General features: G+C 37.7%; 1 protein-coding gene across 1 annotated transcript; it reads left to right on the forward strand.

The window, feature by feature from the left end:
- The first annotated feature begins 22072 nt into the window (after positions 1-22072).
- On the forward strand, positions 22073-23692 carry LOC113345739. Its single transcript, XM_026589417.1, has 2 exons — positions 22073-23002; positions 23120-23692. Exons 1-2 carry the CDS (start codon positions 22073-22075, stop codon positions 23690-23692), a joined length of 1503 nt encoding a protein of 500 aa, XP_026445202.1.
- Positions 23693-25218: the final 1526 nt, after the last annotated feature.

Here is a 25218-nt window from a genome sequence, read left to right on the forward strand (position 1 = left end):
TTACAACAGTGTTTTGCAACGCACAAAAAGAGTTCCGGATAAACGATACAACGAAAGTGCTGTTAGCACTGTTCCTTGGTCGCAGGAAAGGAATTGAAAATTGTCGCAATTAAGCGACACTTTTCAACGACTTTCTGGTTCCGTCTAATGTTCTTCGTTCTTCCTCTACACCAGCAGGAAGCTTTCTTCTCTGCGTGTTCTTCTTTTGATTTTTTCTCGACTCCCAATCTCTCCCCAAGACTCTCCAACTCTTCTAAACTCTTTAGACTTGTATTTATAGTGTTTTAGAACAAAAATATCCGACCATAACACCGTATAATCTCCCATTAATCCCGTCATTGCTCGCTGCCCATATTTAACAATAATTTCCATTTTTGGATTCTACACACGTAAACTTTGATCCTGCACGCTCTAGTTAACCTTCCCCACGCCTCCGAAGTCATCGAAATCCTCCAAAACACTTCATGCATGGAAAACACACAATCAAACTCGTGTTACAGGACACGTTGCTCTGTTTTGAGCTCGTGACTCAAACCAGGATTTCCAGCCAATTCCGATCGAATCTGATGCCCACAATGTGTTCCCTATCCCATATCACAACTTCCCACCAAATTTCAGCGATTGAATCGTACTAAAACACCTTCATTTTCTCGATCAGAAATCTGCCAGTTTTGAATATATTTTTCCCGCCAAAAAGCTGTTTTTGAATTTAAAGAGAAGATGGATGCCCCTTAACCAGAGCTTGGGTGCGATAGCAATTGGGTGGAAATAGTAATTTTTGGGTGGAAATAGTAATTTTTATGGATTCCTCCGGGACATTCCTGGGATGCTTCCAGTGCATTTCTGGGGTGCCTACGATACATTTCTCCGGGGTGTAAAACACTGCTTTTTGATCCCATTTCTCCGCAAGGACTTATTTCTCTAAAAATTCCTACAAAGACATAAAAGAACACAATAAATACAAAATTGAGCACTAACAATACATACAATAGAGACATATTAGACACATAAATGCGTCTATCAACACCCCCAAACTTATTATTTGCTACTCCTCGAGCAAATTTATTCTAGAAAGGAAAATCATTTGAACCCCTAGGTGGCCCTAGTGGCGGAGTGTTGTCTCCGGAGGGTTTACCAGAGGTGTACCCACAAAACCAATACTCTAGACCCTAGCTATCTACGCAGAACCTTGGAAGGCACTAAAGAATCTCCTTGGTTGGCATACAATCATTGACTATAGGAGGAAGTACCCTGATGCGAAATTCCAATTGATGTACACGAGTTTGCACTCAAGCATACTAAAATTCATATATAAGTGACAGAGCTCTACTCAGATAGTTGCACTATGGACATCATATTCGGAGTCAAACTAATCACATGGAAAGATTAAGAGATGGATATAGAAAAACATAGATGGTTTTGATGTTTACTAAGTGAACGGCGTTTCCCATATCTGTCTGAAGGCCTCCGCCAAAATGAACCTATCCTAATGGATTGAGATACTAGTCTGACTAATATCAACATACTGGCATATACAAGGGTACCAGTGGTCAATAACCTAATTCTAGGTCAACACAACTGGCATATACAAGGGTACCAGTGGTCGACTTTATTGAATTTATTCCTTTTGGTCAAATGGTCTGGTCTCAATATTTTCTCTTTTTTTTTTCTCTTTTTCTTTTTCAACTTTTTTTTTTCATGGTATCTCAATCACTCTAATTCACCCTAGCATTGGTAACAACTTGAATCGTGGGCCCCACCTATCACTTAGAGAAACATAGTTTAAAAACAAAATAAAATAAAAATAGAAGTGAAAAGGACTCAACGAGATATGGTGAAACTATCATGTTATTTCTAACACCTGAGCTCTGTGCTTTTATGAATAGACTCTTCTAGATTTTGCCATCTAATCAGATTGGTTCCTCAACTCCTACAATCAAAATGCTTCCATCCACTTAGATTAGTTAGTGCAATCCTAAATAGGAATAAATTTCTAAGCTCTGGAGTTTAGTTATTCATACTGCAACTAAAAAGTTTCTCCCATACCCCCAAACTTAAATCTAACATTGTCCTCAATGTTCTAAAGATAAAATTAAAACCATATGAACAAGGAGAAACTGTTACCATTTGAAGCAAAAGAGTTAAGGAAAGATATTACCGTGTCGCATGAATATTGGGTTACCTCCCAAGAAGTGCTAAGTTTAAAGTCTTCAGCCAGACTAAGCAAGGATTAGTCAACTCGAACCGTATAACAGTAGCCGGAATAATTGTGGTTCTTTAAAACCAAAAAGAGCTGACAAAAGGAAACTGCAGTGAACCAAGAAAATGTACAAGACTAGCATGCCCTTATCTAGTTTTTGGATAACTATCGCTAATTGCGGTTCAGGTTCAGGTTCTATGAAGGGGTCTAAATAGACTATTTTCCTCGGATGCATTTCCTCATAGGTAGGATCCAAATTATTAGGTCCTAGAGTCTGGAAAAACTCAGATAAGAACCTGGAGTCACAAAATAACCTAAATAATTTAGGATCCTCTAAGTCAATTAGGTATGACTTACAAAGTTGACCAAAGTCAGAGTAGTGGTCATTCTGAAGCAAATGTGTGGATTCTAATTTCCTAAAGTACTTAGGCTTAGTCTCAGAACTTAATAAGTGACACATTGGAAATCTATACGTTCCCACAATTTGAAGAAAACTATTTGGTGGGAAAACAAAGTCAATCTGGGTATCATAGCCTGGGCAAACCACATCAACCAGAGGATGGGTTTCTAACGACTGAACTTTTTTCAGGACATCATTAGGTTCGGGAAACCTAGTATGAAGATAATCTTGTAAGATGGTTGAGGCATGGATATCAAGTCCTATGTGAGGGGACTTTCTGAGAGTTAAAGGTAAAGCACTAGGAAAGTGATAATCACCCCCAAACTTAGAGTTTTCAGTGTCTCTAGATAGACTAGTCATAATCTCCCTAATTTCTAGATCATCAGATTCTTGGAATTGGTCAATTGATTCTTCTAAGTTTTTATCAGGCAGTGCATCTTTACTCATCTCTACGAGTCTATATTCTTCATTTAAGATTATTGTTTCTAAGTCGCTAGACTCTAAAACATCATTTTCAGAATAAACCGTTCCTCTAAACCACTATCGGCATCGTAATCAAAAGGAAAAACTACATCGTCTAAAACGGTGGTATCCCTAATCAAATCCTCGTCCTTTTGAATAGGTGAATAATCATAAAAATTATTTGGATTTGAACTAGAAATAATATAATCATTATAAAGCTTAATTAGATTAATAGATTCTTGATCACTATGCCTACATATTTCAGATTCTTCATTACTACTATCCTCATCATCATAATAGTACAAAGATGATTGCACCTTATCTAAATAAGTAGTGTCTTTCATTCTAGCCTCGTCCTCTAAATTAGGCAAATATTCACTATTGATATCAAGGATAGAATTAGAAACCCTATTTTGGAAATTTAGATTATTTCGAGCAGCATTAGCTAACTGTTTATTTTCTGCCTCTAGACGTGCTTGAATTTCACTGAGCATAACACTTATACAATCACCACTCTCGTTTATCATCTCAGTATATCGTGTACACTCTTCTTTTGAACTATTCATTGCAACTAAACGTTTATACATCCTTTCAATCCGTTGTTGGGTCTCTTCTAGAGATGGAACAGGTTCAGAAATATCATAATCAGGACTAGTTTCCAAAAACGAGTAACTAGTACTACAGTGTTCCTGTTTTTCTTGCTCGTAAGACCAATTCGCGTGTGGATAGTAATTGGGCTCACCATGGTATGAACCATAACCTTGAAAAGGTTGGCGTTCCCAACTACTAATCCCACCATGGTCATAAAAATGATGATGTCCATATTCAAATTTAGATCGATACTCATTGTATTGGCTTCTATCATATCAGTTCGACATTCTTAATTGCAAGGGAATTCTACACAACCACAAACAAGGCCGACTCGACTCCACCAAAACAAACCTAAAGATTTCTAGCAAACAAAAAGCATGATGGCTCCACTTAGATTGTTTCTAGACCAGCTTCTATCTTTCGAAAGGGAATTCGTTGCAATTTGAGCAAACCCCTCTGGAATCAATCCGAGTCAAAGTAAGTTGAACTGAGGCGAGGGAAGCTCAGTGGAGCTTTGATACCCAAGGCCTCACCGCTATCACAAGGAGGCGCAGTCACGCATTCAACTAACAGAAACCATCATGAACTTTGGAGTGTGCTTAAAGAGCAACCAATATTTTTCGAACGAGTTTCCTATTAAGCTCGTTACCCTATCGGTCTCGTTCTATTCCAAATTTTAAGCTTGGGTTCGCGTTAGGTTTCGTTTTCCTAAGGCGGGCAAGAAGGGAGCGGTGATGAAATCCGAACCCTTATCTTGTATTGGCCAGGCCTTGCCCTTTACTAGGAATTTAAAAACAGTCCAAATTCGTCCTCAATCAATGAATCACCTTAAGGAATACAGTAACTCGCTTACAGGAGATTCGCGAGTGTTTCGATGGACTTACCTCCCGTACCAGACGGGGATGAACCGTTGAAGTCGACTCGGGCCACGACTCCTATGTCGTGTACGAACCCGAGGGGCCGAGACGATATAGTAATCGTCGTCCTTCCCTGCACACAGTTTATATATATTTTTTTTTTAATAATAATACCCTTCCGTAGGGTTTTAAAAATAATGTCCAATGTTCAATGTCCGAAAAAAAAAATAATGTCCAAAAATAAAAGATTACAAAAATAAAAACTTTAATTACAGTTTCTAAAAAAAAATTAATAAATAAATAAAAAAAATATCTAAAAAATAATTAAAAAAAAAGTCCTTCGTCTTCTTTCCGTTCTTTTTGCTTTAAGCTTTGCTCCTAGTCTTTATGAAATCGCCAAAAATCTTTGACAACTTCTTCTTCTTGTTTTTCTTTTCGATCCAAGCCTCAAAACCTGTATCACATAGACAAATACCCAAAGAACGTAAAAAAGAACAAAGAAAAATAAATCTAAGAAAAAATTCTACCTAAACACAATTCCGCGTCAGCGGCGCCAAAATGATTAAAGATTTTTCGAGTTGTAGTAATGATGAAGGTTCAAACTCTCGGATTTGTGAAGGATAATTTTCTTTAGACTTAATAAAAATAAATAAATAATTTTATATGCACAATAATTAACAAAATATGGGAGAGAATTTTTACCGGGGATCAGGATTCCACCATTCACCAAAATTTATGTGATTCAATAACAATTCTTATCATGCAATTCTAGACAATATAACTCCAATCAAAGGAAATTGTGATTCTAATCATTGCCTAAATTAGATTTTGAAAACATCCACTGTTAATCGCGAGCATGAAGTATCAAAAGCAATTTACTAAGCATACTCCATCAAGAGAAAACACAATTGATTAATAAAAATCATTTACTCCATTTTTATTCGGTGCAATTAATCATAAAAGAGTTGCATAAATAAATTTAAATAAATTTTACCACATAACTTTTGGAAGAATGGCTTCCTCCGTCACCCCTGGGGTTGGGTTCAGCTACTCATGATGAAAAACCTCTCAAAATGATTCATTGATGCTCAAATGTTGTTTACAATCAAGAGAAAGGCAAGAAAAATTGTTTACAACAGTGTTTTGCAACGCACAAAAAGAGTTCCGGATAAACGATACAACGAAAGTGCTGTTAGCACTGTTCCTTGGTCGCGGGAAAGGAATTGAAAATTGTCGCAATTAAGCGACACTTTTCAACGACTTTCTGGTTCCGTTTAATGTTCTTCGTTCTTCATCTACACCAGCAGGAAGCTTTCTTCTCTGCGTGTTCTTCTTTTGATTTTTTCTCGACTCCCAATCTCTCCCCAAGACTCTCCAACTCTTCTAAACTCTTTAGACTTGTATTTATAGTGTTTTAGAACAAAAATATCCGACCATAACACCGTATAATCTCCCATTAATCCCGTCATTGCTCGCTGCCCATATTTAACAATAATTTCTATTTTTGGCTTCTACACACGTAAACTTTGATCCTGCACGCTCTAGTTAACCTTCTCCACGCCTCCGAAGTCATCGAAATCCTCCAAAACACTTCATGCATGGAAAACACACAATCAAACTCGTGTTACAGGACACGTTGCTCTGTTTTGAGCTCGTGACTCAACCCAGGATTTCCAGCCAATTCCGATCGAATCCGATGCCCACAATGTGTTCCCTATCCCATATCACAACTTCCCACCAAATTTCAGCGATTGAATCACACTAAAACACCTTCATTTTATCGATCACAAATCTGCCAGTTTTGAATATATTTTTCCCGCCAAAAAGCTGTTTTTGAATTTAAAGAGAAGATGGATGCCCCTTAACCAGAGCTTGGGTGCGAATAGCAATTGGGTGGAAATAGTAATTTTGGGTGGAAATAGTAATTTTTATGGATTCCTCCGGGACATTCCTGGGATGCTTCCGGTGCATTTCTGGGGTGCCTACGATACATTTCTCCGGGGTGTAAAACACTGCTTTTTGAGCCCATTTCGCCGCAAGGGCTTATTTCTCTAAAAATTCCTACAAAGACATAAAAGAACACAATAAATACAAAATTGAGCACTAACAATACATACAATAGAGACATATTAGACATATAAATGCGTCTATCAACACCCCCAAACTTATTATTTGCTAGTCCTCGAGCAAATTTATTCTAGAAAGGAAAATCATTTGAACCCCTAGGTGGCCCTAGTGGCGGAGTGTTGTCTCCGGAGGGTTTACCTGAGGTGTACCCACAAAACCAATACTCCATACCCTAGCTATCTACGCAGAACCTTGGAAGGCACTAAAGAATCTCCTTGGTTGGCATACAATCATTGACTATAGGAGGAAATACCCTGATGCGAAATTCCAATTGATGTAGACGAGTTTGCACTCAAGCATACTAAAATTCATATATAAGTGACAGAGCTCTACTCAGATAGTTGCACTATGGACATCATATTCGGAGTCAAACTAATCACATGGAAAGATTAAGAGATGGATATAGAAAAACATAGATGGTTTTGATGTTTACTAAGTGAACGGTGTTTCCCATATCTGTCTGAAGGCCTCCGCCAAAATGAACCTATCCTAATGGATTGAGATACTAGTCTGACTAATATCAACATACTGGCATATACAAGGGTACCAATGGTCAATAACCTAATTCTAGGTCAACACAACTAGCATATACAAGGGTACCAGTGGTCGACTTTATTGAATTTATTCCTTTTGGTCAAATGGTCTGGTCTCAATATTTTCTCTCTTTTTTTTTATCTCTTTTTCTTTTTCAAATTTTTTTTTTCATGGTATCTCAATCAATCTAATTCATCCTAGCATTGGTAACAACTTGAATCGTGGGCCCCACCTATCACTTAGAGAAACATAGTTTAAAAACAAAATAAAATAAAAATAGAAGTGAAAAGGACTCAACGAGATATGGTGAAACTATCATGTTATTTCTAACACCTGAGCTCTGTGCTTTTATGAATAGACTCTTCTAGATGTTGCCATCTAATCAGATTGGTTCCTCAACTCCTACAATCAAAATGCTTCCATCCACTTAGATTAGTAAGTGCAATCCTAAATAGGCATAAATTTCTAAGCTCTGGAGTTTATTTATTCATACTGCAACTAAAAAGTTTCTCCCATACCCCCAAACTTAAATCTAACATTGTCCTCAATGTTCTAAAGATAAAATTAAAACCATATGAACAAGGAGAAACTGTTACCATTTGAAGAAAAAGAGTTAAGGAAAGATATTACCGTGTCGCATGAATATTGGGTTACCTCCCAAGAAGTGCTAAGTTTAAAGTCTTCAGCCAGACTAAGCAAGGATTAGTCAACTCGAACCGTATAACAGTAGCCGGAATAATTGTGGGTCTTTAAAACCAAAAAGAGCTGACAAAAGGAAACTGCAGTGAACCAAGAAAATGTACAAGACTAGCATGCCCTTATCTAGTTTTTGGATAACTATCGCTAATTGCTGTTGAGGTTCAAGTTCTATGAAGGGGTCTAAATAGACTATTTTCCTCGGATGCATTTCCTCATAGGTAGGATCCAAATTATTAGGTCCTAGAGTCTGGAAAAACTCAGATAAGAACCTGGAGTCACAAAATAACCTAAATAATTTAGGATCCTCTAAGTCAATTAGGTATGACTTACAAAGTTGACCACAGTCAGAGTAGTGGTCATTCTGAAGCAAATGTGTGGATTATAATTTCCTAAAGTACTTAGGCTTAGTCTCAGAACTTAATAAGTGACACATTGGAAATCTATACGTTCCCACAATTGGAAGAAAACTATTTGGTGGGAAAACAAAGTCAATCTGGGTATCATAGCCTGGGCAAACCACATCAACCAGAGGATGGGTTTCTAACGACTGAACTTTTTTCAGGACATCATTAGGTTCGGGAAACCTAGTATGAAGATAATCTTGTAAGATGGTTGAGGCATGGATATCAAGTCCTATGTGAGGGGACTTTCTGAGAGTTAAAGGTAAAGCACTAGGAAAGTGATAATCACCCCCAAACTTAGAGTTTTCAGTGTCTCTAGATAGACTAGTCATAATCTCCCTAATTTCTAGATCATCAGATTCTTGGAATTGGTCAATTGATTCTTCTAAGTTTTTATCAGGTAGTGCATCTTTACTCATCTCTACGAGTCTATATTCTTTATTTAAGATTATTGTTTCTAAGTCGCTAGACTCTAAAACATCATTTTCAGAATAAACCCGTTCCTCTAAACCACTATCGGCTTCATAATCAAAAGGAAAAACTACATCGTCTAAAACGGTGGTATCCCTAATCAAATCCTCGTCCTTTTGAATAGGTGAATAATCATAAAAATTATTTGGATTTGAACTAGAAATAATATAATCATTATAAAGCTCAATTAGATTAATAGATTCCTGATCACTATGCCTACATATTTCAGATTCTTCATTACTACTATCCTTATCATCATAATAGTACAAAGATGATTGCACCTTATCTAAATAAGTAGTGTCTTTTATTCTAGCCTCGTCCTCTAAATTAGGCAAATATTCACTATCGATATCAAGGATAGAATTAGAAACCCTATTTTGGAAATTTAGATTATTTCGAGCAGCATTAGCTAACTGTTTATTTTCTGCCTCTAGACGTGCTTGAATTTCATTGAGCATAACACTTATACGTTCACCACTCTCGTTTATCATCTCAGTATATCGTGTACACTCTTCTTTTGAACTATTCATTGCAACTAAACGTTTATACATCCTTTCAATCCGTTGTTGGGTCTCTTCTAGAGATGGAACAGGTTCAGAAATATCATAATCAGGACTAGTTTCCAAAAACGAGTAACTAGTACTACAGTGTTCCTGATTTTCTTGCTCGTAAGACCAATTCGCGTGTGGATAGTAATTGGGCTCACCCTGGTATGAACCATCACCTTGAAAAGGTTGGCGTTCCCAACTACTATTCCCACCATGGTCATAAAAATGATGATGTCCATATTCAAATTCAGATCGATACTCATTGTATTGGCTTCTATCATACCAGTTCGACATTCTTAATTGCAAGGGAATTCTACACAACCACAAACAAGGCCGACTCGACTCCACCAAAACAAACCTAAAGATTTCTAGCAAACAAAAAGCATGATGACTCCACTTAGATTGTTTCTATACCAGCTTCTATCTTTCGAAAGGGAATTCGTTCCAATTTGATCAAACCCCTTTGGAATCAATCCGAGTCAAAGTAAGTTGAACTGAGGCGAGGGAAGCTCAGTGGAGCTTTGATACCCAAGGCCTCACCGCTATCACAAGGAGGCGCAGTCACGCATTCAACTAACAGAAACCATCATGAAATTTGGAGTGTGCTTAAAGAGCAACCAATATTTTTTGAACGAGTTTGCTATTAAGCTCGTTACCCTATCGGTCTCGTTCTATTCCAAATTTTAAGCTTGGGTTCGCGTTAGGTTTCGTTTTCCTAAGACGGGCAAGAAGGGAGCGGTGATGAAATCCGAACCCTTATCTTGCATTGGCCAGGCCTTGCCCTTTACTAGGAATTTAAAAACAGTCCAAATTCGTCCTCAATCAATGAATCACCTTAAGGAATACAGTAACTCGCTTACAGGAGATTCGCGAGTGTTTCGATGGACTTACCTCCCGTAACAAACGGGGGATGAACCGTTGAAGTCGACTCGGGCCACGACTCCTATGTCGTGTACGAACCCGAGGGGCCGAGACGATATAGTAATCGTCGTCCTTCCCTGCACACAGTTTATATATATATTTTTTTTAATAATAATACCCTTCCGTAGGGTTTTAAAAATAATTTCCAATGTTCAATGTCCGAAAAAAAAAATAATGTCCAAAAATAAAAGATTACAAAAATAAAAACTTTAATTAGAGTTTCTAAAAAAAAATTTAATAAATAAATAAAAAAAAATCTAAAGAATAATTAAAAAAAAAAAGTCCTTCGTCTTCTTTCCGTTCTTTTTGCTTTAAGCTTTGCTCCTAGTCTTTATGAAATCGCCAAAAATCTTTGACAACTTCTTCTTCTTCTTTTTCTTTTCGATCCAAGCCTCAAAACCTGTATCACATAGACAAATACCCAAAGAACGTAAAAAATAACAAAGAAAAATAAATCTAAAAAAAAATTCTACCTAAACATAATACCGCGTCGGCGGCGCCAAAATGATTAAACATTTTTCGTGTTGTAGTAATGAAGAAGGTTCAAACTCTCGGATTTGTGAAGGATAATTTTCTTTAGACTTAATAAAAATAAATAAATAATTTTATATGCACAATATTAACAAAATATGGGAGAGAATTTTTACCGGGGATCAGGATTCCACCATTCACCAAAATTTATGTGATTCAATAACAATTCTTATCATGCAATTCTAGACAATATAACTCCAATCAAAGGAAATTGTGATTCTAATCATTGCCTAAATTAGATTTTGAAACATCCACTGTTAATCGCGAGCATGAAGTATCAAAAGCAATTTACTAAGCATACTCCATCAAGAGAAAACACAATTGATTAATAAAAATCATTTCCTCCATTTTTATTCGGTGCAATTAATCATAAAAGAGTTGCATAAATAAATTTAAATAAATTTTACCACATAACTTTTGGAAGAATGGCTTCCTCCGTCACCCCTGGGGTTGGGTTCAGCTACTCATGATGAAAAACCTCTCAAAATGATTCATTGATGCTCAAATGTTGTTTACAATCAAGAGAAAGGCAAGAAAAATGGTTTACAACAGTGTTTTGCAACACACAAAAAGAGTTCCGGATAAACGATACAACGAAAATGCTGTTAGCACTGTTCCTTGGTCGCGGGAAAGGAATTGAAAATTGTCGCAATTAAGCGACACTTTTCAACGACTTTCTGGTTCCGTCTAATGTTCTTCGTTCTTCCTCTACACCAGCAGGAAGCTTTCTTCTCTGCGTGTTCTTCTTTTGATTTTTTCTCGACTCCCATTCTCTCCCCAAGACTCTCCAACTCTTCTAAACTCTTTAGAATTTTATTTATAGTGTTTTAGAACAAAAATATCCGACCATAACACCGTATAATCTCCCATTAATCCCGTCATTGCTCGCTGCCCATATTTAACAATAATTTCCATTTTTGGCTTCTACACACGTAAACTTTGATCCTGCACGCTCTAGTTAACCTTCCCGACGCCTCCGAAGTCATCTAAATCCTCCAAAACACTTCATGCATGGCAAACACACAATCAAACTCGTGTTACAGGAAACGTTGCTCTGTTTTGAGCTCGTGACTCAACCCAAGATTTCCAGCCAATTCCGATCGAATCCGATGCCCACAATGTGTTCCCTATCCCATATCACAACTTCCCACCAAATTTCAGCGATTGAATCGCACTAAAACACCTTCATTTTCTCGATCACAAATCTGCCAGTTTTGAATATATTTTTCCCGCCAAAAAGCTGTTTTTGAATTTAAAGAGAAGATGGATGCCCCTTAACCAGAGCTTGGGTGCGAATAGCAATTGGGTGGGAATAGTAATTTTTGGGTGGAAATAGTAATTTTTATGGATTCCTCCGGGACATTCCTGGGATGCTTCCGGTGCATTTCTGGGGTGCCTACGATACATTTCTCCGGGGTGTAAAACACTGCTTTTTGAGCCCATTTCGCCGCAAGGACTTATTTCTCTAAAAATTCCTACAAATACATAAAAGAACACAATAAATACAAAATTGAGCACTAACAATACATACAATAGAGACATATTAGACACATAAATGCGTCTATCAGTACACCTCTGGTAAACCCTCCGGAGACAACACTCCGCCACTAGGGCCACCTAGTGGTTCAACGGCTTGCTGCACGTGCTAAGTGTAGTCATTTTACTTTCTAGATTAGATTTGCTCGAGGACTAGCAAATAATAAGTTTGGGGGTATTTCATAAACACATTTTTGTGTCTAATTTGTCCTCAATGTCCGTATTGTTGGAACTCTATTTTTGTACTAATATTGTGTTTTTATGTATTTTTAGGAAATAAACATTTTTGGAAAATTCGGCTCGAAAAGTTGATTTTGGCACCCCCGGAGGACAAGTGTTATTCGGACTCTCGCTTTTCGATAAGGGGTAACCTAATTACTAAGGGGCACCCCCAGGTCACCCCAAAGGAAGTTGCTATTCGCACCCCAGTTCTGGTTAGGGGGAGGACATCTTCTTCCCAAATTCAAAAACCAAAAATTGGCGGGAAAAATTGTTCTTGAACTGTCGTGACTAGGGTTGAGGATTTGAAGGTGTTCCAGTGAGATTCAATGGCCCAAATTAAATGGGTTTGTTCCTAGGGCCTAGATAGAGCTGGTATGGGTGTTGGATTCGGTCAAAATTGGTTAGATAACCGGTGGGAATCAAATCAAGGAAGATATTCTAAAATAGGAAAAATATTCTATTCTTGGAATTCTTGGATGGAAGAGACGTGCATGGGTTGATGCTATTGGCTGGAAACAATCCCTACATCTCAAGGATGACGCGTGAGAAGAGATAAAACAGGGAACAATCCGTAACAAATCAGAGAATTAAAAAAAAAATATTTCGGAATATTTTCTTTAATGGTCGGATATTCTTGGAATTATTACGAGGATTTGAGTGACCTGTTGTGTATTAATAGGTCCCTAATGTCGAGAAGGAGAATCTAGCGAAGTTTAGAGAGAATTGGTAGAGGTTTAGAGCACTACAAAGCAAGAAAATCCAAGTTGCAGAGATTCTGCTACTGCTGCTGCTGCTGCGAGGAGGAATAACGTGAAGAACAGACTCTCCAAGACCGTCGTTTATCAACAGTGACATCGACTGTCATCTTTGGGTCGTAGTTTCCCAACGACAACAACACTTCAGCTCTGTCGTTGACTCTGGACGCCTTCTGTGGGTCGCAAAATCCTGTTTTACATCATTTTCTTGTCTTTCTCTTTATTATAAAACACTTTTGAGCATCAATGAAATATTTTGAGAGGTTTTCCAACATGATGAGCGGTTAAAATACCTAGTGATTGAGGCAATGGAGGATCTATTCACTCATGTTTGATGAGTAATATTTTTATTTATAATTTCGTTAATTATTTATTTTATTTAATTCACTTGGATAACAATATAAAAAAAAGGGATAAAATGGTTTTCTTAATTATTTATGAATCAGTTTGATGTTTTATGTTTAGAATATATTCTTTGATAAATCATGCTTTAGGATTACAACTTAATATTTGGACACCTTTTAAATTAAAAAGTGATTTAATAAGAAAAAGAGCTTAATAATAATTTCTGAAATATTATTTATAACCAATCAACTTGAAGTAATAGTGAATCGTGAGCCTTAATCTTTCTAAAATCTTGACATTACTATTAATTTCCTTCATTTATTTATTTGTTTAAATCTTAAAAAAAAAAGAGTTACCTTCACAAGTTCGAAAAGAACCCAGTTTTCACCACTATCTACAACAACATTTGAAAATACATCACTTTGTTACACAACAAAGATGTGGCCATATTCAACGGCTACCCTTCCTCATGAGATGTGATCTCAGCCATTCAAGTTCGCCACCAAACTGACGGACTTGTAGCAAGTTTTAGGCGGCCGACCAAGGAAAGCCTAATAGCATCACATGCTATTTTCCTATGGAAAAGTCTCTTGGCTTTGACTTGCCACACATAGCAACCTGCTACACGTTTTCCATGAAAACACTCGAGACATCAAATATGTCACAAACTGGGGGATACTCATCAGGGTATTGGTCTGGCGGTTTGCAGCGTGCGACGTGCAATGCGCCCGTTACAAGAAAGTGTCATGAAGTAGGACAATTAGTGGTGCTGAAAAGTAACGGTGTAAACAATTCATTTCCTTCATCATGGAAGCGTAATGATTGACGGTTACGCGAATTCACTTCCCTCATCATGGAAGCATAGCGTCTGACGGTTACACGTTACTCTCTTCTTCCACCACTCAATCTTTTCCACTTCCTACGAGACCAGGGTACGTTTTAATATGACTTGTATAAATAGGCTTCACCTATTTTCACCAAACAAGGAGTTTTGGTCGGCAACAACACAGTATCTAGAAAGCCTGGAATGACCATTTCTTGGTTTAGGCCAGGATTGTACAGATTGATATTTCAAATCAAAAGTACTCCCATGCAGTGCATTGTTTAGGGTTTAGATTCGTTTCTCACCCACACACCCGAAATTACCAAAATCACCAAAATCAGCGGAAACGTTTTCACCCACAAACAATATGATATCCGCTATCTTACCTCAAATAGAGGAGCACTTGGTTTTCAACAATATAATTATGGGTTCGGCTCCCACAGGTAGTGGTAAGGCACGGCGGAAACGATTTGAAAACAATCGACACGCGGAGAATCCACTCCGGTAAATGGGACCCAAAGATGATAATCAACTCGAATCCAAGAGCTATGATAATCTCTAATCCAAGAGTTAAAACGATGAAAAATGGTATAAACCAAACAACTTAAGAGTTTTCATTAATCAGATAAAAGTGAGCTAAACCAAGCCGATTACAATGATAAAGGAACGAGATACTTATAATTCTAACTAGGCTAACAGACTCTTGACTGACCATAACTTCACATATGTGTGAAGTTTATCCTAACAACTTTACTAACAAGATGCTCCGGATAACCCTGTTGACTTATCCTAATAGATTCATAAATTAACCAACTACCATGACTCAATAATAGACAAATCTTATGCAAACAGACTCAATAATAGACATGGACTACTAACATGACTCGTATAAGAAATGACCTTAAATACGTTCCGTATCAGGCTTCCCTACTGCGACGAAACTCGTCTCGAGTTTACAACAAACTAGACAAGTCTGATACAAAGAACTTGACTGTCCCAGCATTGGTGCATCAGGCCATCCCCTCCCTTGTTGTATATAGAAGTTTAATTCATGATTATGAAGAATCCCACTGAAATATTTCAAAAATGTCGTCTCTAACAAATGAACATGATTACGAGGCATCTATAAGATTTGAGTCGCACTTCACAACAATGTTTAGCGACAAGATCTTCATATAGGAAGAGGCCAGACAAAACTCTACTACCTGTCATCTCACTTGAAATTGTCGAGCTTATAATCTTGCTGTCCGGACAAGCACTATCAGTAGTAAAATCATCTACAACTAGTTCTTGCGAGTTCGGGTTGCCAAATTCTTCTCGAGGTCTAGCGTCTGGTGTTAAAACTACCTTCGTCCTTCCACACATAAAATTATAACTATTTTCTTGGCTGTTACGAACTGCGCCAACATCAAACAGCCATAGTCTCCCCAACATTATATCACATATATCCAGATCAACTACTTCACATATAATTGAGTCAGAATATAGCTTACCGAATGATAAAGGAAATCTACTAACACTAACGGAAGTAATTGCTCCTCCGTAGTTAAACCATTCAATCTGATCGGGATAGGGATACCAATCCAATTCGAGACTTAGCAGCTTTACCGTTTTTACCGACAACAAATTTTCTTCGCAGCTACCGCCGATTACAAAACGGAAAATTCTACCATTTACTGTTCCAACAAACTTGTGTAACTTAACATTAAGTTCTTTCATCGTTGATAACTAACTCTCCATGGAACGAATATTCACTGAAAGTTACTTGTGTTCCACTTAAAAGGAGCTTGAAAAGATCAGTTGATTATAAGAACGAATAATTAAAGAAGAACCCAAAATTATTTACTTTCTTCTAACGTAATCAAACATGCCTCTTTTCCACAATACACAAAAAAACTACTTTGTAAACCCTAGGGTTCCACAAACCGAAGTAAAACAGCAGCAACAAAATGATGAACAAGAAACTTACTAAACTGAAGTATGCACCGAGATGATAAACAAGAACCCAAATATTGTAACTGATTTTTTTTTCTTTTTGTTTTTTGATAAAAACCTAGAGATCACAGGAATCCTCGACTGATTCTTCTAGGCAGCCTCATAGACGAACAACGTAGGAAAACCTGCTCTGAATACCACCTGGTAAGGCACAACGGAAACGATTTGAAAACAATCGACACACGGAGAATCCACTACGGTAAATAGGACCCAAAGATGATAATCAACTCCAATCCATGAGCTACGATAATCTCTAATCCAAGAGTTAAAACGATGAACAATGGCATAAACCAAACAACTTAAGAGTTTTCATTAATCAGATAAAAGTGAGCTAAACCAAGTCGATTACAATGATAAAGGAACGAGATACTTATAGTTCTAACTAGGCTAACAGACTCTTGACTGACCATAACTTCACATGCGTGTGAAGTTTATCCTAACGACTTTACTAACAAGATACTCCGGATAACCCTGTTGACTTATCCTAATAGATTCATAAATTAACCAACTACCAAATAAAACAAATCTTATGCAAACAGACTCAATAATAGACATGGACTACTAACATGACTCGTATAAGAAATTGCCTTAAATACGTCCCGTATCAGGTAGCATTGTCTTTTGAGTATGCTTAAACCTTACATGTCGATGAAAAAATTTATTAATTCCACTATTTGATGCTCACAGATGAAAAGTTATCATAATAACCGATAAAAGAGACCATCTTTCAGATGAATATTTACCACAACACAGTGTACAGATGCAGTACTAGAATGTCCACGAGTTTGTGCCTATCAGTCGCCCGGGCTCAACACTAAAAATTCACTAGCAACAAAACATGCTTTTCTCTCCCAAATATCTAGGAATGTGCAATGCACGGGCGCAAAAACTAGTAGATATAAAAGCAGATATCAATTGATCTAATAGTTTTATTCCTCTTCGTAGTACATCGGCAGCCATGCACGACATAGCTCTTGATCAGAAAACCCCTAAATTCTTCTTGCAGAAGAGAGAGTAGAAAAAAAATCCCCATATATGATTGATTCTCTCTAATCGCAGATCTAATTTTCTTTCTAATTGTAAAGACCCTCAAACTCGTCAACGCTATTAGACCAGTCAAGAGACATCTTATCCGCTAATGACTCAATTAGTAAAACTCGAACATTAATTATTAGGAATTGATCTAACAACGATCTAGATACGAAATTAGTACCATTGAGTAGATCTCGAAAAGTTACGCATAATGGACTACTCGAACGTGTCGTTTGGATACCAGACGAAGAAGATATCGTCGGATGAGTATGAAGGGCAGATTAGTCATTTTATAGACAAACCGCCATGGCTGCCCTTATCACTTTGATCGGGTGCCTTTAGTAATTTGGTCGGCCTTATCTTCACCTCACCGAGAAGATTCATTCTTCTTTCTTTCTTCTTCTTCCCTTTTCTTCTGCTAGTAAACCCGAGAGACGAAATTGGGATTTGATTTCGAGGGAATCAATTGAGTTACTCTGTAGATAAAGAAGCAGTTGAGGTTTCCGTGTATCTTGAGGAAGAAGATGGTGGTGCTCTGAATTATGAAGAAGAAATAAATGAGAAATTATTAGGGTTTCTATAATTGAATTCGAGAATTCAATTAAGGATGAATAAGAAGAAGTTAGAAGATGGGTTTGTTCTTAATTGACGTTTGATTGAAGCTGTAGTGTTGTTTGAGGATTGAATCAGGAAGCTAGGATTTGAGTTGGGTTTTATCCACGGAAGAATTAAGTTGTGGATGATGAAGAACTAAGGCTTGTCTGAGTTGCCGTTCGAAGTATTAAACTAGATCGTTAGATAAGTTTGTTTAATTGAGGTTTAGAACTGGTTGATTAGTGGATTCGATTTCCATGAATTAGAGTTTCTGAAATTGGATTCTCTTTGGAGTTTGTGGATGATCAGAGGGAGATATCGAGTTGTAATGATTGAAGATTAAGATGGTTGTTGATGATTGTAGAAGCATCAGTTGGGCATTTGGTGTTCATTGAAGTTAAACTGGATTAGCAGAGAATATGGATTAGTCTTAATGTGTTGGACATGTATTTCAGGTAATTGCTCTCTCAGTAATTTATTATAGTGATTGATTTCAATGATTGAGTTTATAAGTTACGAATGTTGATGATTACATGATGAAACTGAAGTTTATTGTATGTTGAATTATGAAGATAAGAAGGGTTGGAGTTAGCTGTGTTTATAATTGAGTTACTAGATATGTGTATGTGCTAGTATGGAAATGGAGTTGCTGTTGAACTAATTGTTGTAGGTGGAGTTGAAAAATGGTGGTTAACTGTGTTGAAGAATTGTTAAGAAGATTGTGTTATGGGTTGAATCCAGAATTTGTTAGATGAATGCTAGGTTAGCTGCAGTTGGTGTTTGTAAGGTGAAGAAGGTTAGAAATGGATTTGGACTGAGATTATAGTTTAGGTTTGTTTGATTGGATTGAAATTGCAGATGGAATTGGAATTAATCTGGTTGTGTAGATAGATCTGAAATGGTATTGTTGGTCTGAGATGTTTAGTTGTTTTGAGATGCAGTTTGTGGTTGATGTAATATACATGTGTTACAGAAGGTGTTATTTTTGGAATGAAGGTTAGTGATGGTGATTGTAGAATTATAGATTGTGACTCAGTGTTGGCTTGCAGCTACTGCACTTTTAGGTAACCTAGAAATGTGTTTGTATTTAATTTATGAAATTTAGCTGAATTGAATTTGAGAATGTTTTATGAAATTGTTTTAGCTGAAAATGTTATGTGTAGTGGTATGGTAGAGTTGTGTTGCACAAATGATTGTACACTTGTATTCTTTGGCCTGAGCAATTGCTCTGGCCTGTTAGACATCCCAGTCAGTTTAGATGACTCACTTTGTTTAGCTGACTTAGTCAATCTGACTGAGTCGACCAGTTGATTTATTGCATCGGTTTGACCCAGTACTGATTCAGTGAACCTTGACTGAGTTGGTTCCTTTGACCATTTGACCAGGACCTTGACTTGATTATGGACGTTGACTGTTAGTTGACCCTTGACCGCTAATAACAGTTAATTGACTCAGATGGACCAGGCCTTGGATTATTGGACTTGTTTAGTGGACTTGGGCTTAGTACCATGTATTCTTAGTTTGATATTTTGGACGCCTTAGAGCTAGCACTATGGTGCACTCCATCCCTTCCCTATCCCTCATATGTAGGGAAGGGAAGGCAACCTCGTTATGGGGCTCGCTATCCCTTCCCTACACGGTACGGCTGCTCAGTAGCCGTTTTATAGGTTTAAGTCACCAGAAGCGAGCTCGGGCTCACCACTTCTTCTTCTTCTCTAGTTTTTCATCCTCTCAAAACCCTTTCAAACCCCTAGTACCCCCTTTCGATTTTCATATTGATTTATTGCAATTCGATGGCTTAAATTAAAAGGGTTTGATCGTAACGCCAAGATGAAACAAATCCATTCTTCAATTTCGAATTTAATCCAAAAAATCATCTAAGGTGAGTGATTCTAATGTTAGGGTTTCAAATTAATTTGATTTTGATGAAATTGTAGATATTAGGTTGGTTAGGTATGTAGTATGCAATTCAATAATGTAATTAAAACATATATTTAGTGAAAAATCCATGATTAATTGTTGTGTTTCTCGATTTATGTTGAATGAAATGTTTGAAAACTAGAATATCAATGTAGAAAATCGATTGACTTGTATTTATGTATGGTATACACAAATTGATATTGTTTTTGTTGTTTGCAAAGGTGCATAATGAGTCTAATGCGTGCTTATGTGAGAGTTAAATATGGAATCTATTTGGATTCCTCTAGTGATGAAGAAGAGAAAGCTTTGCTAATGTTTACAAAACTATGTTTGGATGAACGATTGCGTATTATTAGAGAACCTGTACCAAGGGAGGTACAGACACGTAGTGTAATAAGGCGTGATCGAGTGTGGCATGATGCCAAAATGATGAATGATTATTTTACGCCTGGAATTGGTTATACCTCAAGACAATTCAAACAACGTCTTGGCATGAGGGAAGACTTATTCGATAAATTGTTAGGAAAATTGCTTGAAGTTGATCCAGAATGGCAACAACGTCCAGATGCAACCGGTACTATGAGGCATTCTCCGCATATGGAATTAGTTGCCGTGATGAAATGTTTATGCAAAGTACGCCAGCTGATAGTGTTGATGATTACACTCGTATGGGTGCCACCATAATATACAAGTATGTATAAAGATTTTGCCACACCGTTTGCATGACTTTTGGAGAAAGATATTTGTGTGAACCCACTCCTGAAGATGTTCAGAGGTTGCTACAAGATAATGCGGACCGAGGTTTTCCTGGAATGCTTGGTAGTGTTGATTGTATGCAATGGCCATGGAAGAATTGTCCGGTAGCTTGGCAAGGAACTTACCGGGGTAAAGATAAAGAGAGTAGTTTGGTATTAGAGACGGTGGCATCATACGATTTGTGGTTTTGGCATGCTTTTTTGGGAATGTATGGATCAAACAACGATTTGAATGTGTTGACATACTCTCCCCTTTTTGATAACATGCTAAAGGGTGTAGCACCTCCATGAAATTATGTCATCAATAGTCACCACTACAATATGGGTTATTTCTTAGCCGATGGTATCTATCCAAAGTTGACTACAATTGTACAAGCTTTCTCTCAGACATTGGACATTCCCGACTATGTGAGATTCAACAAGTATCAAATGGCTAAAAGAAAGGATGTTGAGCGTGCTTTTGGAGTTCTCTAGGGTAAATTCAGAATTGTCGGATCTCCATGTAAGTATTGGCATCAATCTGACTTGAACCTTATTATGAAATGTTGCCTTATTTTACACAACATGATTATCGAGCATGAACGTCGGGATATGGATTGGGGCAGCGTTGTTCCTGTTCCGCTTTCGGAACCTAGCAATAATGGTCGTGTATTTATGTCATCCCTGAAAAAACTAGAAATACACCTACAACTAAGAGATGATCTTGTCAAGCACATTGTTGCGCGTCCTGGTAGGGGAGGCCAGGCAGGGGACATGTCTAGTTTGGAGGGTTCAGATATGGAATATGTGGTACTTCCATCATCAGAAGGAGATTATGATGATACAGACTTAGAAGAACAAGTTGTTCCTGGTCAAAATGAGGATGGAGCATTTGATTATTATGGAGATTACAATGATCAAATTCCAGATGACTTTGAACATGCAGTTGAACATGTATATGGAGACGGACATGTGGGAGACGGATATGAACATGATGGAGATGACGATGAGGATTCTGGCGATGAGGAGGATTATGACGATGATGAGGACGATGACGATGAGGAGGACGATGATGATGAGGATTCTGACGATGACGATGATGCTCCGTACGATGATGCGGGTATTATGATGATGATGATGGTGAGGCATAGGATGTAATTCACTGTTTGGTTTAAAGATTTCGAATGTTACATGCATATGTAATAACAGACTTTTAATTATTTTTGGGTTTTCAATTATGTATGTAATCCGTGAAATCATTTAAATCTCCTTGTACAGTATATGGATATGTATACATATCCGTGAAATCTCTTTGTACAGTATATGGATATGTATACTGGACATGTATAAGTGATTCTCATTCTCTTCACATTGATGGAAAACGTTAGTTCCATCAACCTTCAAGTCATGCCTGGTGTTGTGCGTTATGGGAATATCAGTCCTATCATTGACAAAATTAAAGATCAACTCTCTATTTATAAAGGTAAAATTTTATCCTTTCAAGATAGAGTTGTACTTATTAAGTCCGTAATAGCAAGTTACTCCATTCATAATATGGTGGTTTATAAATGGCCGGAGAAGTTTATTCAACAATGTGAAAGGGTGATTCGGAATTTCCTTTGGTCCGGTGACTCAAATATGTCAAGAGCCTTTGTGGTTGGTTTTGATAAGGTGTGCAGTCCTTATAGTGAGGGTGGCCTTGGTCTTGTGAAGATGGAAGTTATGAAGAAAGCTTTACTCATGAAGCTGTGGTGGAACATCAAAAATTCTTCTAAGAAATGGGCTCGTTTTCTTGAGGCTAAATTCACAACGAAAGAAGGGGTTGTCAAAGATTACTATGTTAAATCCTCTATTTTTCCAGGGATCAGGTGGGTGCATAAGGAAGTTGATGCTAACTCTAAATCCTTGTTAGGAGATAGCAGAGCTACTTCCCTATATTTCAACATTTGTTATGGTAATGAATCTCTTGCGGATATTATTGGTGTTGACGGCCTGGACAGAACTGCTAGAGTAAGTGATTTAATTCAGGATGGTGGTTGGGTTTTGCTGGACATTCATTTGCAGAATTTGACAGAAGATGGAGTCGTTTATGAAAACTTGCCAAGTCTAAGTAATGGGCCTGACATGAGGGTGTGGATGCCTGACTTGAAAGGGAGATTTTCAGTCTCTTCAGCAAGAGATATTGTTCGTACAAAGTACCCAGCTATGGAAGGTGCGAAACCGATTTGGAGGGGAGATGTTCATCCTTCGTTAGAAGCTCAAAATTGGAAATTTATGCGTGGGGCTTGCGCTACTCTTGACAAGGTACGTAGCAGGTTCAAAATTCAGCTTCCTAACAGATGTTGTGTGTGTAAAATGACGGAGGAAACTCTTGAGCATGTTCTGTGGTCGTGTGAGTTTGCTGCCAGAATTTGGAATTAGGTTTCAGGCATTTTTGCTTTGAAACCTGATGTAAATCCAATTACTTCTTATAAGGCTGCGTCAGGTAGGAGTCATATGGTGAAGGACCTTTGGTTGGTTGCGAATTTGGTGATCAGTGCTGAGCTGTGGTATAATCGAAACAAAATCACGTTTAAGAAGAAAGTTATGAGATGGAACTTGTTTATGCAGCGTGTTTTTAAGCAAATAAGTGACTATTCTTGTAACTTGAAGGGAGATATGCATAATACAGTGGAAGATGTCTGTGTGCTTGATTTCTTTCGGGTGAGACATAGGAAAATAAAGCATGCTGAACCAATAGATTGTTTTTGGTCTCCTCTGGATTCAAATGAACTGCTCATTTGTTGCGATGGCGCGTCGCAAGGCAACCCAGGGTCAGCTGGAGCAGGTGTGATAGCGAGAGATGCAAACTGTGGTGTAGTAGGTGCTATGAGTATTGGGCTAGGTTTGCAACAAACTACTTGGCAGAGTTATATGGTATCCTTTTGGGTCTTGAATGGGCTGTGCAATGGGGTTATTCAAAAATCCTGGTTCGTACAGATTCGTTCAGTGTAGTTCGGGCTTTGGAAGATTTTTCTTTGCCATGGTTTGCGCAGCAAAGGTGGATGGCAGTTCAGAGTATGTATGAATCAATTAGGTTTGTTCACACCTATTGTGAAGCAAACTTTTCTGCAGATAAGTTGGCAAAAAAAGGCTGTCTTTTGGCAAAGGGAGTGAGAATTGCCTATGTTAGAAGACCTATTTTTTTTAGAACAATTAAGTTACCAAATGTATCTTATTTTCGATTTAAATAGTTTTTTTTTGAGTTTTTGGGGTCGCTGTGACCTCTTTTCTCAAAGGCTATCTTGTAAATATTCTTTTCATTAATATAATTTTTGGACTTAACAAAAAAGTTCCATCAACCACTCTCTCCTCCAATTTTAGAAATTAACATTTATTTTTGTCCAAATTATTATCTATAACACTTTAGTTTCTTAACTATGGTGGGTTATATTCGGTGGAAGACGAATTGATAGTTAGTTTATGGGTTGATGTTCATCTAGAAAATGAAGAAGAAGATGAACAACTAAATAACACAAACCTTTTGGAGCAGTTACTACAAAGGTTGACTATACATTGATGAGTGCCAAATATTGTATATATTTATCCCTTTTTGTTGGCTTTTAACTCATCTTTTATGCATTAATTCTACATTTTATCCCATATTCTGTATTTTCATTGTTTTCAAGAATAAATATTTTTATTAATTAACTTTGCATTTTTAGGTAATAAATAAAGTTCGGATGAGTCGCGGAGCAAAAAGAGCAGAAAAGTAGTGAAAAGCCGGGAGAAATCACGCAAGGAAGCCGCAAAGAATGGTGCGCACAACCTCATTTTCTACACACAAAAGCGCCTCCGTTCTCAGCCATCAGATCAGTTCTCAGAAGCATCCGACGGTCGCTCCTTCATAGAGCATCAAAATCTGAAGTCTCTGCCGAGCACCACAGCGCTGAAATTCCAAGCCTTCAGATTAGATGGTAGTTGAATCCAACGGTCGCTCCCTTGCTGTTCATCAACGTTTGATATCTCCGCCTTACACTACAACACCTAACCCCATCTAGAGCCGTTAACTTCGTTGTATCAAAAAATCTGACGGTCGCTACAAGCTTCACTTCACATCACCGTCCGATCTACCTACCAGCTTCGCATCCAGTGACTCAGCGTCGCAGAACATCAAACTCGATGGATCCGCCTAACACACTAGCAACCGAACCCTACCACCTAACCAAACACCCCCCTTCTCCCAAACAGTCGAGCCATCTCCTCCATCACCCCTCCTCTGCAGAACCATCACCCTGCAACTGTCGCCACCATCATCGCCACCTCTCCCTGTCGCCACCAAACACCACCATACCACCTCCGTCATCATCCTACACGTGATTGAACACCTTCCCCCATCATTCTAGCCCTTTATCCCATCAACTCATTACCTAACCTAAACCCTAGGTTATGGGTTGATGGATTAACGTGTGCTAGAGAAGCAATTGATGCATGGAGGTGATACAGGAGAACAAATAGAAGCATGGGTCGACATCACAATG

The sequence above is a fragment of the Papaver somniferum genome, unplaced genomic scaffold, assembly GCF_003573695.1.
Source record: "Papaver somniferum cultivar HN1 unplaced genomic scaffold, ASM357369v1 unplaced-scaffold_83, whole genome shotgun sequence".
NCBI lineage: Eukaryota > Viridiplantae > Streptophyta > Magnoliopsida > Ranunculales > Papaveraceae > Papaver > Papaver somniferum.